Source organism: Macaca nemestrina, chromosome 12, assembly GCF_043159975.1.
Source record: "Macaca nemestrina isolate mMacNem1 chromosome 12, mMacNem.hap1, whole genome shotgun sequence".
In the NCBI taxonomy this organism is placed as follows: domain Eukaryota; kingdom Metazoa; phylum Chordata; class Mammalia; order Primates; family Cercopithecidae; genus Macaca; species Macaca nemestrina.
The window spans coordinates 16,785,557-16,804,126 of record NC_092136.1 but is presented as its reverse complement, the minus strand read 5'-3'; the positions used below and the strand labels follow the sequence as shown (position 1 = coordinate 16,804,126).

General features: G+C 36.5%; 3 protein-coding genes across 3 annotated transcripts in view; 1 reads left to right on the top strand and 2 right to left on the bottom strand.

The window, feature by feature from the left end:
- The window catches only part of LOC105466417 (olfactory receptor 8J3), a 121,509-nt gene that overhangs the window by 48,581 nt on the left and 54,358 nt on the right, over positions 1-18,570 (bottom strand).
- LOC105471025 (olfactory receptor 5T1-like) lies at positions 4,080-10,719 on the top strand. The gene is given in 4 exon segments (XM_011723390.3): positions 4,080-4,146; positions 6,263-6,614; positions 6,616-7,195; positions 10,531-10,719. Coding segments are annotated over 4 exon segments (1,188 nt in total).
- LOC105471022 (olfactory receptor 8H1) lies at positions 13,785-14,723 on the bottom strand. The gene has a single exon (XM_011723387.2). The coding sequence runs from the start codon at positions 14,721-14,723 to the stop codon at positions 13,785-13,787; it is 939 nt and encodes a 312-aa protein (XP_011721689.2).

The following is an 18,570-nucleotide window of genomic DNA, read 5'->3' as shown; positions in this document are numbered from 1 at the left end:
ATGAAAACAAAAATAAGATCAAACTTCTACCTAACATGATATTTCCATTCTTAACAAAATTAAAACTGCTCTCACCCTCTCCCCTAGAAGAGAATGAAAAGTCCTTAGATGATGTTTACTTTTTTCCCTTGATATTCCATACTTCGAGCACCATGCTTTAAAGTGGACAATATTTAAACAATGTGATGGAAATCCAATGCATTCTACTCAGTCCATTTTTTGCTTCTCAAACAGAATACCTGAGACTGGGTGATTTTTAAAGGAAAAAAAAAAAATTTCCCCACATTTCTGGAGACCGAGAAGTCCAAAATTAAGGTGGCAGCATTTACTGTTTGGTGAGACCCTTCTTGCTGCATCCTCACATGGTAGAAGGTGGACAGGAAAGGGAGCAAGCTTGCCAAATACTGAACGAAGACTTTTAATAAGCCTTAATTTCATTAACAAAGAAGGAGCCCTTACAGCCTAATCACCTCTTAAAGGTCTCACTTCCTAATACTACCATATTGGCAACACCTGAATTTTGGAAGAGACACATTTAAAATATAACATTTTGCCCCAGGACTCTAAAATGCATGTCCTTCTCACATAAAAAAATACATTTGTTCCATCCGAATAGCACCCTGAAATCTTAACTCATTCCAAAAGCAATTCAATCCTAAAAAATCTAGAGTTTTATTTAAATCTGCTCATGTATGGGAAGGGTCAATATTGTGAAACTGACCACACTGTCACAGGATACTTGGGGTGTTGCTTTGTCAGCCTGAAATCTCTGTGGCCTTATGCCTGAGTATTGCTCACACCCACTGGACTCATTTTATCAGCTCTGCCTGGCAGTCTGCCCTCAGCCTGAGCTCCTGGCCCAGGACCCACACCTGCCAAGGGAGGGCCAGACACAGAGTGGCAAGGGGTATATGAACAAGCGAGAATGAGATCCAGCCACTACACACAGCCAGGCACACTGGCTGCTGCAGCTGGGCAGGCAGGTCCAGGTGCAAGCACAGCTCCCGGCTCTGTGCGAGGCTGTGGCTGGATCAGATGTACCACGAGCAGCTTCCACTGTGGGTACCTGCATCTGAACAGGGGGCGTGTGGTAGTGTCTGAAAGCTTGGAGATGTCAGAAACCATGGAACCCCAAAGAGGACGTTATAGCCCCGGCCTGGGGAGTCACTAGGTCTGGGCTGCCCAAAGGGCTGTAGCTCCTCTCTCCAAATCATTGCCCACAATGTAGCAGGGGAGCATGTTTCAGTCCTGTTTGTGTTACAGCTCTTTCAGTCTCATCATTTGGTGGTCCCGAGTTCTTGTCCCACATCCAGGAAGAATGAGGCACATTGACAACTGGGGAGTGAACAAGGAGGCAGAGAAGAGCTTAATTGAGCAACAGAACAGCTCTAAGGAGACCTGCAGTGGGTAGCTTCTTTCTGCAGGCAGATAATCCTGATAAGTGTCCAGCTCTCAGTGGAGAGGAGAACCACAGTGGGTAGCTCCTTTACATAGGTAAGTCATCCTAATGAGACAAGGAGACCTGAAGCTGGTAGTTGGATTTCGGTCCAAGTCTGGTTGAGTCTGGGGTTTTCATGGGCTCAGAAAGAAGAGAGTGCATGCTGATTGGCCCATGGGCGGCCATGGAAGGGCCCAGAAAAAGCAACGTAAGTTCTCACTCCAGGTCATAGACTCCACCCAGAACTGGCAGCCCAGGCCCCTAGGCTTCAGGCTATCCCTGGCTTGAAGGTGAGTGGAGAACTGCCTCTTTCTGCCCAGGAATTTGTCTGTCTCTCGCCATCTAAGGCACCCAGGCTGTTTGTGCCAAGGGGTGCCTGCAAGCCCATGGCAAGCCACCCTCGGCACAACCCACAGCCTCCCTCCCATGCTCATTGGTGCCCAAAGTCCAGAGGATGCCAAGGCAGCAGGGGGCTGGTGTGCTAGTGCTGCCTTGAGTGTGCACAAACCTAGATGGGTTGCAATAGTGCCCAGGCTCGACCACAACTTTGCTATGCCCTGGAGTGGGAGCAAGGAGTGGGGCAAGGCAGGGAGCAAAAGCAGGCACTTTAAAGCCTGTGGGGGCAGGGGGTCTCCTGGGCATCCAAGCACAGGGATGCCCAGGTCTGGAGCCACAGCTTAGTGGCTGCAGCTGTGCCTGGGAATACAGGGCTCCCACCCAGCCAATTTGGTAGTGGGTAGGGCTCCTGCCTGTTCCTGGCCCACTCTGGCTCTGTGGAGCACAAAGTCCTGGCTGCCTCCCTGGCTGCCGCCGGTGTCTTCACAGTGGCTACTCCAGATGGACTGCCCTTACCATCAATACTGCCCAAAGCAATATACAGATTCAATGCAATTTCTGTCAAAATGCCAACTTTATTTTTCACAGAATTAGGAAAAACAATCCCAAAATTCATATGGAACCTAAAAACAACCCAGCTAGCCAGAGCAATCCTGAGCAGAAAGAACTAATCTGAAGGCATCACATCACTGAACTTAATATTATACTACAAGGCTATAATAACAAGAAAAGCATGTACTGGTATAAGAATGGACACATAGACAGATGGAACACACAGAACCCAGAAATAAAGGCAAATACTTACAACCAACGCTATAATAACAGAAAAAGCATGTACTAGTATAAGAATAGATACATAGGCAGTTGGAACACAGAGAACCCAGAAATAAAGGCAAATACTTACAACCAAGGCTATAGTAACAAAAAAAGCATGTACTAGTGTAAGAATAGATACATAGACAGACGGAACACAGAGAACCCAGAAATAAAGACAAACACTCACAACCAAAGCTACAGTTAACAAAAAAAGCATGTACTGGTATAAAAGTAGATACATAGACAGATGGAATACAGAAATCCCAGAAATAAAGACAAGTACTTAAAACCAACTGATCTTTGAGAAAGCGTACAAAAACATAAACTGGGCACAAGACACCCTATTTAATAAATGGTGCTGGGAAAATTCTTTTCATTCCACATGTGAAAGAATGGAACTGGATTTCTATCTCTCACCATATACAAAAATCAACTTAAGATAGATGAAAGATTTAAATCTAATACCTGAAACCATAAAACTTTTAGAAGAACACCTACAAAAATCTCTTTTGGGCATTGGCCTAGGCAAAGACTTTATAACTGGGATCCCCAAATCAAATGCAACAAAAACAAAAATAAATAAATAGGACCTAATTAAACTGATTCTGCACAGCAAAAGAAACAATCAACAGAGTAAACAGACAACCCACAGATTGGGAGAAAATATTTGCAAACTATGCATCCAACAAAGGACTAATATCCAAAATCTACAAGGAATTCAAATCAGCAAAAATAATAATAATAATCCTTTCAAAAAGTAGGCAAATGACATGAAGAGACATTTCTCAAAAGAAGATATACAAATGGCCAACATACATATGAAAAACTGCTTAACATCGCTAATTATCTGATAAATGCAAATTGAAACCCCCATGAGAGATCACCTTACCCCAGACAGAATGGCCATTATTAAAAAGTCAAAAAACAATAGGTGTTGGCGTGGATGTGGTGAAAGGGATTGCTTATACACCACTGGTGAGAATGTAAATTAGTTCAACGTATACGGAAATCAGTATGGAAATTATTCAATGAACCAAAGGTTATTTTGGTGAGGAATGTATCTTTTGGACTTTCCCAGTTTGGGTTAGTAGATCTTAACAGGCAAATTCACTTCAACTTCTCAATATCTTTAACCCTTTACATCCATGTTTCTACAGAAACATAAAAGCAGGGACTGCACGTTTAACTCGCTGTGGGCCACCTTTTGGTCCATATTTTAGCCAAACAACAAATGTGTTAGAGTCTTTTCTCACTCTTTGAGCTCCAACATTAAATGTAGTATCTCTGCTTACTGGACTTGTATCAAAAAATTTGGTCTGATCCAGTATTATATTCCTTTCATCATTATCTTACGTCCTTAATATCCATTTCCAAACATATTCTCTGAATTTCAGCCTGTATATATTATGAAACTCAAATACATCTTTTAGAGTATAGCATACCTCTACATAGTCTACATTTTGTCCCTCACCTATAGGATGCTGACGGCATGGTCATTGCTCACTGCAGCCTAAACCTTCTAGGCTCAAGTGATCCTCCCATCTCGGCCCTCTTAAGTAGGTGGGAACATAGGCATTTGCCACCACGCTGGTTTTTTTTTCTTTCTGTAGAGATGGGTTCTCAATATATTGCATAGGTTAGTCTTGAACTCCTGGACTCAAGTGATCCTCCCACCCTGGCCTCCCAAAGTGTGATGGGATTATGGGCATGAGCCACCACATCCAGCCTCATTCGTGTCTTTAAAACCAATCATAGACAGCCAATTGCAGAAATCCCAGAGCTACTAGTTTTAAAGGTTAGCAAGTCCAACATTTGTAGGTTGAGTTGGCAGGCAGGAGACCCAGAAAGGCTACTGTTTCAGTCTGAGTCCATAAGCAGCCTTCCATAGAACCAGGAAGAGTCAATGTGGTTGATAATGTCTGAGACAGTCTTTTGAAGAATACCCTTTTCTTTGTGAGAGGGTGGTCATTTTGTGCCAATCAATCGATTGGATGAAGCCCACCCAAATGATGGAGTGCAATCTGCTTTATTCCAGTTCCACAGATTGGAGCCATGTATGATGTTAGGCCTTCTCTACGAAGGTTTTTCCTCTTCAAAATATCAATATATTTGAATGACCACACAGCACAATGATGTGCAGATAGGCAGGCTAAATAATTGTTCAAAAAATAAATATATGAAGCAACTTCCTTTAATATATCAATTTGCTATATATTACAACATAATTGAATTTTTGTCATCATATATACATTTTAAATACCAGTAAAAATTAGGTCACAAATTAATATTATAAATCATTGAAAAATACGTGACAAGGGTCTTGAACCAGATCCTTTATTTTTTTCAAATTATTAATATGTACTCCAGTATTCTATCAGGATTAACTTTAAATATTCTAAATTTAGTATCTTGATTGTGATTTTCTTCTGTCTACTCTTTATGACTTTGAACTATTTTTTTAAGTAAAGACGTTTCAGAAATTATGTGATCTGTTAATACCCAAAATTACCACAATTATACTACCACAATACTATTTGCGACATCATAGTGGGCTTAATATTGCTTTAAATAAATGAAATAGAGAAAAGCTATGATGTTAAGCACTTCAGCTAAATTTGTCTTTAAACCAGCATTTTTACTAGATGCCAAAAGATGAGTTTTCCTGGTTTAGCCTAGGTCAATACTAGCATATATTGAAAAGATTGAGAGTTATAAAGAGTAAATGACTATGTTTCTCGAAGAAACTAATAATATAGGATCAGCTTTGAAAATATAAAGCCACATCTATAAATACAAATTTAGTAGAAGACATAAATCTCCAGATATCTTGAGTTTGACATTGAAACACTAAATTTGCAAACAAGGAGATAAATAATAGGCATTTATTGAGCTCTTGCTATAGAAATAGACTTTTGTGCACATTGTTTTATTGCAACTTTGCAGGAAATCTCACAGCTATCAAGTGCCAGAGGCAAGATTAAACCTCCTGTCACCCAAATAATGCATGCACTTTTCACTGATTTACTGCCTTCTATTAGACCTTGCATACATTCTGGAAGTTACATTCCACCCCCACCCACCATCCCCAGTGAAATAAAACAAAACATGATTCTCGAAGTATTTGGAATTTTTAACCATTGAAGCTAGAGAAACGATAGAAATAAGTAGCAATCCTAAGTGACTTCTAGATACCACGGCTAGCAAAAATAAACTTAAGATCATTTTTTATTGTTTTTCTTGTTATATCAAAATATAAGTGCTCATTAGTTGAATAAGATAAATATGTTCTTGCCCTTTCTTGGTTAATTCCTGATTGTTCATACTTCAAACTGATCTGTTTTCAATTCTTGGCAAGAACTTTGCACAAATCAGATGTGTACGAATACAAATTATTCACCTATACAATGGTCAAGAATTAATGTTTTCTACAGTCTGCTTAGTAGCTAAAATGTTTAGTACAAAATAACATATTTGATCTTGTTTTCTTAGATTCTAGCTACTAAAATCATCTCCTAATGATCTGAAAATTTCTCTCACCTGTGGAACAGCAAATGCAGGTTTTCTTAATGAATATAGTTCATATAGATTGTTTATATCCACTTACTTGAATGTTGATGAAACTCACAGGAGATATGCCCAAGAGAATATGCTTCAATTATCTTCCAGTTTAAGAACAGCTCCCAATATACAAGTTTCTATTAAACAATTTTACTGAAGTCACCATGTTTATATTAGTGAGCTTCACAGAAGAATTTGATGTGCAAGTCTTCCTATTTTTATTATTTTTAGCAATCTATCTTTTCACTCTAATAGGCAATTTAGGGCTAGTTGTACTGGTCATTGGGGATTTCCGGCTTCACAACCCAATGTACTATTTTATTGGTGTTTTATCATTCTCGGATGCCTGCTATTCTACAGTTGTCACTCCAAAAACGTTGGTCAATTTCCTGGCAAAAAATAAATCTATTTCATTTCTTGGATGTGCAACACAGATGTTTCTTGCTTGTACTTTTGGAACCACAGAATGTTCTCTTGGCTGCAATGGCTTATGATCGCTACGTAGCCATCTACAACCCTCTCCTGTATTCAGTGAACATGTCACCCGGAGTCTACGTGCCACTCATCACTGCTTCCTACATTGCTGGCATTTTACATGCTACTATCCATACAGTGGCTACATTTAGCCTGTCCTTCTGTGGCTCCAATGAAATTAGGCACGTCTTTTGTAATATGCCTCCTCTCCTTGCTATTTCTTGTTCTGACACTCACGTAAACCAGCTTCTACTCTTCTACTTTGTGGGCTCTATTGAGATAGTCACTATCCTGATTGTCCTGATCTCCTATGGTTTCATTCTTCTGGCCATTCTGAAGATGCATTCTGCTGAAGGGAGGAGAAAAGTCTTCTCCACATATGGAGCTCACCTAACTGGAGTGACAATTTATCATGGGACAATCTTCTTCATGTATGTGAGACCAAGTTCCAGCTACACTTCAGACCATGACATGATAGTGTCAATATTTTACACCATTGTGATTCCCATGCTAAATCCCATCATCTACAGTTTGAGGAACAAAGATGTAAAGGAGGCAATCAAAAGACCGCTTGTGAGAAACTGGTTCATACATAAGTTACATAAGTTACAGTTTTAAAATTGAGTAAAGTTGTAAACAATATTGGGTGTCAGTCCACACCTCTATGGTCAGAAAGTAAACAAAATTTGTTTCTTTAACAGTGCTTGTAACTTCTAGAATATTTTCAAATAAAGCATCAATCAGTCTACTAATGCACCATTTTAGAAATATCAATATATTGTATCATGCCACATGTATAAAATGTGGCATGCGTTCATAGCCTATGACTATGACTACATTTAAAATAACCTGCATTAAATATTCATTGATGTGCAAGTATTGCTGTTTTTAGTTTTTGTATAACTTGATTTTCACTGGCTATGTTAAAAATGATGCCCTCTGGATTCTATGGCTTTCTATATTCCTACACAACTCTATAACGGGTGCTAAAGTAAGTTTTCCCAGCACCATTTATTGAAGAGGCTTTCCTTTCCCCAGTGTATTTTCTTGGCACCTTTGTTGAAAATGAGTTTACGATAGATGTATGGATTTGTATTCAGTTCCATTGATTTGTCTGTTTTTATACAGTAACATGGTATTTTTGTTATCATAGTTCCATAGTATAATCTGAAGTCAGAAAATGTTATTCCTGCATTTTTTTTTCTCTTTGTTTATGTTAAGATTTGGCTATTCTGGGTCTTTTGTGTTTTCATATAAATTTTAAGATTCTTTATTTTTGTGAAGAATGTCATTTGTATTTTGATAGTAATTGCATTGAATCTGTAGATTGCTTTTGGTAGCCCAGACATTTTAATGATATTCACTTTTCCAGTTCATGAACATGGAATATCTTTCCATTTTATGTGTCCTATTCAGTTTTTTTCATCAACATTTTATAGTTTTTATGGTACAGATCTTTGACTTCTTTGGTTATTTCCTAGGTATTTAACTTTATTTATGGATATTGTAGATTTTTAAATTTCTTTTTCGGATTGATTGCTATTGGCATTGTAAACCAAAGATAAAATTCAAAGCCCCCACCCCCCACCCTTCCCCACAACTATCTGAATGGACTCCCTCCTAGGGCAGGGCACTCTAAAATTTAACATGAAAGATCAGATTAGGCCATGACTGGAAGTAGGGTTTGATGTGTCTCATTATAATCCTCTGGTGTTAACATCAACACAGACCGTAAGTCTCATGAGAAACATTTACAATCTATTCTAAGCTTGCTACTTGGAGGCTTCATCTCCATGATAAAACCTTGGTCTGCACAAACCCTTATCTTAATCCAGACATTTCTTTCTACAGAAAACAACTCTTTCAACCAATTGCCAATCAGAACCTATTTAAATCTACCAATGACCTGGAAGTCCCACCCCTCCCCACCTCCTGCTTCAAGTTGTCCCACCCTTCCACATCAAACCAATGGAATTTTACATGTATTGATGGATGAAATTTCTAAAATTTGAATGTCTTAGTATATGCTATCAGTCATAATTATGGTTATTATGTTAAGCTACTGTAGAACACAGAGGGTAACCAAATTTTTTTGTCAGTTGTCTGTTACTATGACTATTTAAAGTCATTTCCACAATTAATTACTTAATTCTGATGCAGTTTCTGAAAACCTCACAAGCACACAAAATCCTAGAATATGGTATCTTTTAGGAGGTTCATGAAAGGATAGAAAGGACCCTGAAAAGCACTCACTCTCAAATAAACACAGCTTTCTGACAACTTTAGAATCATATCATTTGTACTGGGTGAGAATTTCCTCAACTTTAACGAAAGGACTGACTGGTTCATAAAACTACTAATCTGAGTAGAACAAAGAATAATCGAATAGCAAGAAAACACTTTGCCAGATTTTTATGCTACATCAGCCATTACTAAAATTGTTTAGATGTACAATTTGAATGAACTCCATGGTCTGAGTCAAGTTACCTATGATAACCCATCAATTATCAGTGATATGCACATAAATTAGAGAAACAACTGATATTTAGGAGGACATAAGTTCAATGTCAAGCATGGATTCGTGGAGAACCAGGACAGCTGCCTTGTCCTTCCTGAGTCCCTAAAGCTTTTGTTGTTAAGAGTTCTGCATTCTGTGACTCATCATGCAAAAGATAAAATGATCCAATTAAATACATATTGGTGTGGTGACTTCTAAATTGCTGAAATAGTTTATGACCAGTATTTGGTTTGTCAAATAAGAATATTTCATATTCCTAGGAAAACAATCAAAGCTTCAGGTACATTTCACTACCTGATGGACCATTCAAACATTTATAGAGGGACTTCATGCAATTATCATTTTCAATGCATGGGTTTTGGTTGTATAAAAGCTTTCTCATGCAAGAGGGCTGATGTTATAACTGCAGATTATTATGCTATAAGTATATGTTTACCAGGTAAAGAAAGCTTTTTTATAGTTTGCTGACTGAGGACAATCAACCCCTTTACAATCTAGAACCCAAAGACTGGATCTTTTGAGAACATCACAGAGAGACTGCCCTTGCCATCCACACTGTAGCAAAACTTCAATACCTTGAACCTTGGGTTCAAAATCTCACAACTCAGAAGGCTCCCTCTACGCTACTGAAATTGTACATTCCCCTTTGGAACCCTTAAGGTAAAGGTAACCAGGGATGTTTCTCCACAGAAGATAGCATCCTTGATGTGAACAGCTTTTCCCCAAAGATCACAGATCAAGATTTCTCTACTATCATGAGACTCCTATCTTCGAATTTTTTTTTCCTTGCTTAAGTCTCTATGAACAATAGAAGTGAAATGGGGGTCTGTTGTGTACATTCATGGGGTATACTTTTATTTGTAAAGGATTTTGAAGCCAGCCTTATACATGAATAACCTGGTATCTTGATAGACGGAAAATGAAGGTCCAAGGTAGATGAGACATTTCAGTGGTACATATGTTGTCTCATAATCAGTCAGAAACAGAACATTGGTTCACTGTTTTTAACCTACCCTCATAGGTTAAAGAGAACATTAAAAGTAAGCCCTTTACTAGAATGGTATCATTTGTTAGGTCCTCTTTTTCCATGGTTTTAAGTAAAAGAGGTAATGATTAGAAAAGTATCCCTCATGATAGGCTCCACAGCAGATTCTATTGTATAGGTGATGATTATACAACAGACTTTAAATTCTCTTGTAAAATTAACGCTAAATAATAGAATTGCTCTGCATTACTTACTGGCTAAACAGAGAAGTATCTGTGTAGCTGCTGGCACCTGTGGCCTATGGAGAAATATATCACATCAGGTTTTAAAGAGGTGATTAACAAAGAGACTGCTTAGTAAAGCGAGTAGACTTTTTAGCTCATTCTTTCATCTTTTTGATTTTAGATGGTTTGGTTTAGGGGGACCCTGGGTAAAGAGCATACTCCAAACTCTTGGTATTATCCTCCTGATAATAGTAGTTTCCCTGGTGCAGTGTATTATCTCAAAAGTTTTAAATGTTTGCATGGAGCCATCCCTAGAATGTCAAATGGTGTCTCTTCAGTTGGAATGACAAGACCTGAAAGAAAGGGGTGACCTGTCAGGTCAAGAGTAATAAGAACCTCACCCGAGAGCTCCGGCGCAACTTCCCTGGCCCCCCACACCTGAGGACCAGAGAACCTCGCCCGAGTGTGTGTGCATATTTGCAATAAAAGACTGCCACTTTCTTATGTACTTTGGCCTCATGTTTAATTATTTAGCTCTCTTAAATTAAACAAAACAGATAGGGTAGTCCTAATTAAATTAGAATTTAAGCAATTTCTCAGCACACGTGTTGTCTACAAAGTGATAGATTCGGTTGGCCATCTTTGTAACTCAAATTGACAGGATTCATTTTCTAAATCATAGAAGTAGACATAAATGAAAACAAGATAAAACCATAGCTTATAAAAATGACTAGAAACATGGAAAGAGCCTTAAATATGTGAAATTATATCATGCATTTATAAGATGAGAATGAGCCAAAAAACATTAAACAATAAATCTCTACTACATACTTGTTTCTAATTGCAAATGAAAACAAATATGGGAACCTATAAATATATATTCTGGACAACGTGGATATCAAAGCAAAAATTAAATCATAATAATTTTATATAGCATTAATATTTGATAAGGCAAAGTTTTGAAATAAATTAAGTAGAGGCAATAATATATATTTAAAAGATCTGAATAAATTAGTTGACAGTTTGAATTACTGAAAAAATATTAAAATATTAACTCTTAAAATGGAGGTTACATTCTATTTTAAACATTCATAAAGCACTTAAAAAATCAAATTTTACAAAGAAAACAAATTTCAAAAGGTAAAAAAAACATTGCTTGAATGAAAACGATCTAGTAGTTGTTACGAAAATTTAAATAAAAAAGTCAAGTAACTTGGAAAATGGAAAATAGCTTCTAAAATAACCTTTAAACAGCACAGAAAAAGAATATTGTGATTCCAGAATATGTAAAATAAAAATTTAAAAATAAAAGACATTTTATCACTCTGACTAAAGTTTACAAGATGTCACAACATCTGAATTCATCATCAACTCTTTGCTTTACAACTTTTCTGTATTAAGAAATGTAAAATCAATGAATAAAGCATTTAATTCAAGGATTTATTTTTTAAAACTAAAACAAACCTGTAGACATCAGGAGCAAGGCAATGATATCTTGAAACACACAGAATTTTGGCTGGGCACGGTGGCTCATGCCTGTAATCCCAGCACTTTGGGAGGCCGAGACAGCAGATCACCTGCTGAGGTCGGGAGCTCCAGACCAGCCTGACCAAGATGGAGAAAGCCCGTCGCTACTAAAAACACATGAAAAATTAGCCAGGCATGGTGGCGCATACCTGTAATCCCAGTTACTCAAGAGGATGAGGCAGGAGAGTCACTTGAACCCGGGAGGCGGAGGTTGCGGTGAGCCCAGAAGGCACCACTGCACTCCAGTCTGGGCAACAAGAGCGAAACTCCGTCAAACACACACACACACACATAGAATTTGAACAAAGAAACAGTTTGACACAGTGCAGAAGTTTTCAAATGTTTAGCACGCAAAAGAATATCACTGCATGTAGATTTGTAACATGGTAAGTTAATATTTCAAGTCCAAAGCATTGTGAAATGAGTCTTGATTTTGCCTATGTACCAAGAAAAAATTTATATTAGAGTTGTCAATGACAAAGAGATTATCCAATGTTAAACTTGTAAATGGATACCGAAAGCTGAAAATCAGTACACAGAAAGTGACAGAAATTTAGTTTATATATTCAATGTCATATGTGTCCGTGCAGGACACATTGAATCAAAACTATTGATCTAGAAGAACATGCACAAAACTCGGTATTTGTTTTTCTTAAACTGAAAGCAAGTTTATTAGAAAAATAAAGAAACAAAAGAATGGCTACGCCATAAGCAAAACAGCCAAAACTCAGTATTTTGAGGGTTTCTATTTTCCATAATACTTTACAATATTTTTTATTCTCTAACATAATATATGCTATTTTATTATAATTAATTCTACTGAGATATTTTACTTCCTAAACTCCAAATTGTGAATTGCTGATATTATTTTTATTTCCTTTTTAGTTGCTTGTGTCAATTAAATTAACCAAAAGTAATTAGTAAAACACAAGTGAATATCCTTCACAAAAAGCATTGTGCTAGAATGCAAGTCTTCTAATCATAATGAGCAGCCTTGATTATTGTCACCTTAAATACTTTACAACTACCCTCTGATCAAATTTGGAGTTATTATTTATCTTGTGCACTTAAGGAAAGAGAGTTTTAAATTGTAGGTAACATATTTTGGGTTATACAGCTGAAAATGTAGCATATTTAGAATCTAACTCTTGGAAAACTTTATTTCAAAATAGTACTCCTAAAGATTCTGTTATAATTCTTACTGATATAATAAATGAAATAACTTTTGAAACTGTTATAATTGTACCCCAAATCGTTCTCTTCCATAAATTTACCTACAATTGAAGTATGCATAGGAATCTGTATAACATAATTTTAAAGGACAACCATATTTTCTTATTTTCCACATTAGTTGCTTTTAAAAACATATTTAGACTGTAAATATGACACACATATTATGATTTCCTTCTTTTTTTTTTTTTTTTTTTTTTGAGACAGTTTCGCTCTTGTTGCCCAGGCTGGGGTGCAATGGCGCCATCTCAGCTCTGCCTCCTGGATACAAGCGATTCTCCTACCTCAGCCTCCCAAGTAGCTGGGATTACAGGCACGCACCACCAGGCCCAGCTAATTTTTTGTATTTCTACTAGAGACAGCCTTTCACCGTGGCCAGACTGGTCTTGAACTTCTGACCTCAGGTGATCCGCCCGCCTCGGCCTCCCAGAGTGCTGGGATTACAAGCATGAGCCATCGCACCCGGCCAACACATACTATGATTTCTAATTGCAATTTGGATTTCTGAAAACATACACCTTGAAATGTTCAAGATCATGTTTAGTCAAGCAAAGGTTAGCACAACAAAAATGCAAACAAATTAAAGGATTCAATTGTTTTTATAGAAAGACTAAGGAAATACCGAATAGAAAAGAAAGAAAAGATGAGTTTAAATGTTCAGCATTCCTGCTATTTTAATTACCCGGAGTCCTGTCTTCTCTGCATGACTCTAATGACAGCATTTTTCACTTCTTTGTTTCTAAGACTATAAATGAGTGGGTTCAGCATGGGAATCACAATAGTATAAAACACAGAAGCCACTTGATCCCTTCCCAAGGAATAAGACTTTCTTGGTTTTAAATAAGTAAAAATCATAGTGCCATAAAAGATGGTGACTCCCAAGAGATGAGAGGTGCAAGTAGAGAAAGCTTTCTGCTTTCCTGAAGTGGAATTAATTTTCAGGATGGTAGAGAGAATGCACACATAGGATGCAGACATCGTGATAAGGGAGACCATCAGGGTGGAACCAGCTAAAATGCATATCATGATTTCAATGTCATATGTGTCCGTGCAGGACAGAGCTAAAATGGGGGACGTGTCACAGAAAAAGTGATGAACTACATTTGAGTCGCAGAAATGCAATCTGCTCATCCAAATCACGTTGACAAAGGAATCCATAAAGCCAATCACGTAGGGCCCAGTGAGGAGAGCGCGGCAGAGCCTTTTGGACATAATAACTGGGTAGTGTAGAGGACTGCAGATAGCTACATAGCGATCATAGGCCATTGAGGAGAGAAGAAAACATTCAGCAGCTCCCAAGAAGACAAAAAAGAACATCTGGGCAAAGCAGCCCATGAAGGAAATATAGTTGGAAGTCAGTAAGTTTGCTAAGGTTTTAGGTGTGATGACAGTTGAGTAACTGAGGTCAATAAATGACAGGTGAGTGAGGAAAAAATACATGGGAGTGTGAAGTTGGAGGTCCAGGTGGATTACCAATATCATCCCCAAATTCCCCAGCATGGTAATTAGGTATATCAGGAGAAATAGCATAAAGAGAGCTATCCTGACCTCTTCAGAATCTGACAGTCCCGTAAGGATGAAGTCAGGCACATTTGTGTTATTTCTTCTACCCATCATGTTCAATTGCTTTAAACTGCTGAGAAATCAAAGTTGATACTTAACAGGAATGACTTCAAAAGGTTTCTGTTTATATAATAACCTAGCGTTTAATTAGTTTAGTGTTTCTATAAATTATGAATAAATTTATACAATGTGACCTAAAAACAGAATTATATCGCCAATGTAGATAAAAGTGTAAATTAACATTTAGATGTGATATAATAAAATGTAACATATTGCATAATTAGAATGAACCTGACCTTGTTCTGAATGCCTTCCTTTATTAACACATTTAATCCACGTGAAATTATGCCATAGATACTATTATCCACATATTTTAGATGAGAAAAAAAAGATATGGAAGGTTTGAGTAACTTATCCAAAGTCAGAACAATTAAATGTTGACACTGATTCTGCCAACATATGTTGACTTCAGAGAGAAGGCTTATAATACCATACTCCTGTTTATAAATAATTTCAGAAAACTTGAGAAAGAGCTAGACATGTAATAAAAAATGAGAGGAAACAGTTTTTAATAGATTATTTCCTGCCCCTTTGTTTCTAATATCATTTAATAGTAATTTTAAATAAACTCCACCCTTAAAGATTTTAGGATACATTAAAATTATAGACCATATATGTATTCATTTATAAAAAATATGTTTTAGTAACTTAACCAATTAAAATCAAATTGCTTCCAAAAATTATATGATCAAAATATGTACTTTGCTTGTAGACTCATTTCGTCAACTCTACATTTCTGTTTTCACAAACCCCGACATTACTTAGGGTAAGGACTAAATGATATGTATATGTATATTATTATGATAAAGTCCCAAATTAATTTCATCTGGAATAAAATCTTCCAATTTTGAGAATACTTACTGTGTCTGAGCCAAAGTTGGTGAAAAAGCTTTCTTCTTGTATTATCTGTCTAGAAATTTGTCAACTTCAAATTTTTCTTATAAATAAAACATGAAAAGCATTTAAGGAGATAAAATTTTCTCTAATATTTGTTTTCCTTGAGATAAATTGTTTTTACATGTTTGTGCATTCATTTTGTTTTATTCTGTGTCAAAACACCAACCTAGAAATTTTGTTGAGGTCCTGGGTCAAATGGAAAGATTACCAGGAAGTTGTGTGTCAAAAGGACACTGGAAGCCACTGTGACTACAGGGAGATTATTCTTTGCCCCTCACTCTGATAATTCTAGAGTACCTTATATATGAGGGGCTGATGATAATGCACCTTTTGGTAGTCCCTGTGGACCAATTACCAATGAAGAATTGCTTGGTATGTTTCCAAGGATAAAGGTGCAGGGAATAAATGCAGCCATGATAGATTTTTGAGCAAAGGTTTTCCTTTTTACCTTACAAGCCACATGAATGAAGGAAATTCTGGATTGGTCTTTAATTGTGATGTTCTCAATATTTTACTGGGGTGGTGGAGAAGCCATTTCCAGAAAAATAATTATTCTATGACTGACACCAAAGATGAGATAATACATTTTTTACAATTAAATTTTTGTATATTCAAATGTATGATACTATCATAGAAGTAAAACCTATTAAGAAGAATCAGAACATAACAAAATTCAAAAAAAGAAAATGAAAGTAATTCTAAACTGTTAACATTTTGCCAACAGTATAATTTTTTTCTATTTTCTTTTGTGCACTTAATTCCTATTTGTACATGTACCTATAGCTTGCATAATAATTATACTATATATTCAGTGTATTTTCATCATTTAATAACCAAAATTTTATGCTATGCCATGAACTATGTTACATTAACCTTTTATAAACCCTACAATTCTATGGTTCAGGTATTGGCTAGTGCCCTGGGGATAATTTACTACGTTAACTAAGTGCTTACCAGCTAATAGACATTTTGAAGCATTACCAAAAAAGTGATGCAGGCTTTATTTATTCTGGTTTCGCAGTGTCACCTAATTCATCTACATGAAGTATTTGTGCAATATGTTTTGTTATTTTCATGTGCTTTTAAAAATTTTATGAAATAAAAGTGAGAGCAGAAAGACAAAATCAACCCTGAGACTAATAAACATTTTATAATTAATTTAGTTGCTTAAAACTTACTTCCTCCATATATAATCAGATCAGATTTTCTCTTAAATATGGGTTAAAAGTTAAAATATAAAAATTGAGCTGAAATATTGTACTGAGTACTATTTGCCCAAGATGGGGAAGCAAAGGAAGGGTCTGAAAGAAAACACAGTGTAAATCAGAGTAAAATATTAATGTGATTTTGTGTTAAGTCATGATAATAAAATCCATTTTCATGTAAATTTAAAAGTGAGTCTAGAAGGAAACATGTCCATAATCTAGAATTTCAGGAGATAACTTGTTGGTATGTATAAAGCAGCTACATTTGTATGTATTTATTGTACATTTGATGAGCTTTTGGAAGAGCAATTCTGTTCATCACAAATTTAGTGATTCTGAGACAGGCTAATGTGGAGATTAAAAAGCCAGAATCACACTCTTTGATATAGGTATCATTAGGGCTTAAGCCAAATAAGAGGCAAAAGGTGACTTTCTATGTCAAAGCCACCTCAATAGCCATGAACAAGGGGTTTTCTTGCTCATTTTTTTTCTAACATTAAAAACCATTTTGTTCAGGTTCAGAGTTGTTTATAATGGCAAGAAAATTATTTTACCATTTACTGTGTCATGGCAGAAGCCTAATTCTGATCAGAGATTTTAAAACTCTCAATTTAAATAATATAGTGTGTAATGCCCTAGGTAATTGTATTTTATTTTTGTTGTGATTTCGTTATTTAGAGACAGAGTCTCGTTTGTTGCCCAGGCTGGAGTGCAGTTGTGCTATCTTGACTCATTGCAATGTCCACCTCCTGGGCTCAAGTGATCCTCCTGCCTCAGCCTCCCAACTGTCTGGGACTACAGGTACTCACTGCCAGGCTCGTCTTATTTTTTGTACAGACAGGGTCTCACTATGTTGCAAAGGCTTGTCCTGAACTCCGGGGCTCAAGCGATGTTCCTGCCTTGGCCTCTCAAAGTGCTGGGATTACAGGTATGAACCACTGTGCCTGGCCTGAGGTCATTATATTTTAAACTACGTTACTTATGCCCCTCCTATTCTCTTTCTCTCAATCTCTCTCTGTCGTCTGGATTATGTTAACTATTGTTTTATTTGTCTTTCATCTTTGGCTCAATAAAAAAAAGACCTTTTTTGATAAATTTGGTTCAAAGACTTACTAACTTGCTTATTCATTAGTTATTTTATTTTTGTTTTATTATTTTATTTCCCCTAATTTATCAGGTTGCATATTTTTACTAGGTATTGAAGTAATGTTGGACAGGTCCAAATGTTGAACCTACTTTTACTAGGTATTGAAGTAATGTCCACAATGTTGGACGGGCCGGTACTGATAAACTTACTAGGTATTGAAAATACCTAGTAACAGTATTTTCTCATGGTTACCTGTTTAATACTACCAGAATTTAGTATTTGCATTATTCATTTGAGTGTCACTTTTCACTTATATATAGTGATATGAATTATTCCTATTGTGGCATATTATGAAAATAGTGTAAAGTTAACTTTTTTATTTCTTATTTGACTAAGATTAACCTCAGTTATACTTAGTCATTAAGTTATTAAAATCTTAATAAAATTATAATTCTAATTTTTTTAAATTTTGAGTTAAAATTATTTTTATCTTACAAATATTGATTTTTATTTATTTATTTTTAGAGATAGAGTGTCACTCTATTGCCCCAGCAATAGTGGTATGATCCGGGGTCACTGCAGCCTCTGCCTCTGGGTTCAAGCGATTCTCCTGCTTCAGTCTCCCTAGTAGCTAGGACTACAGGTGTGTGCC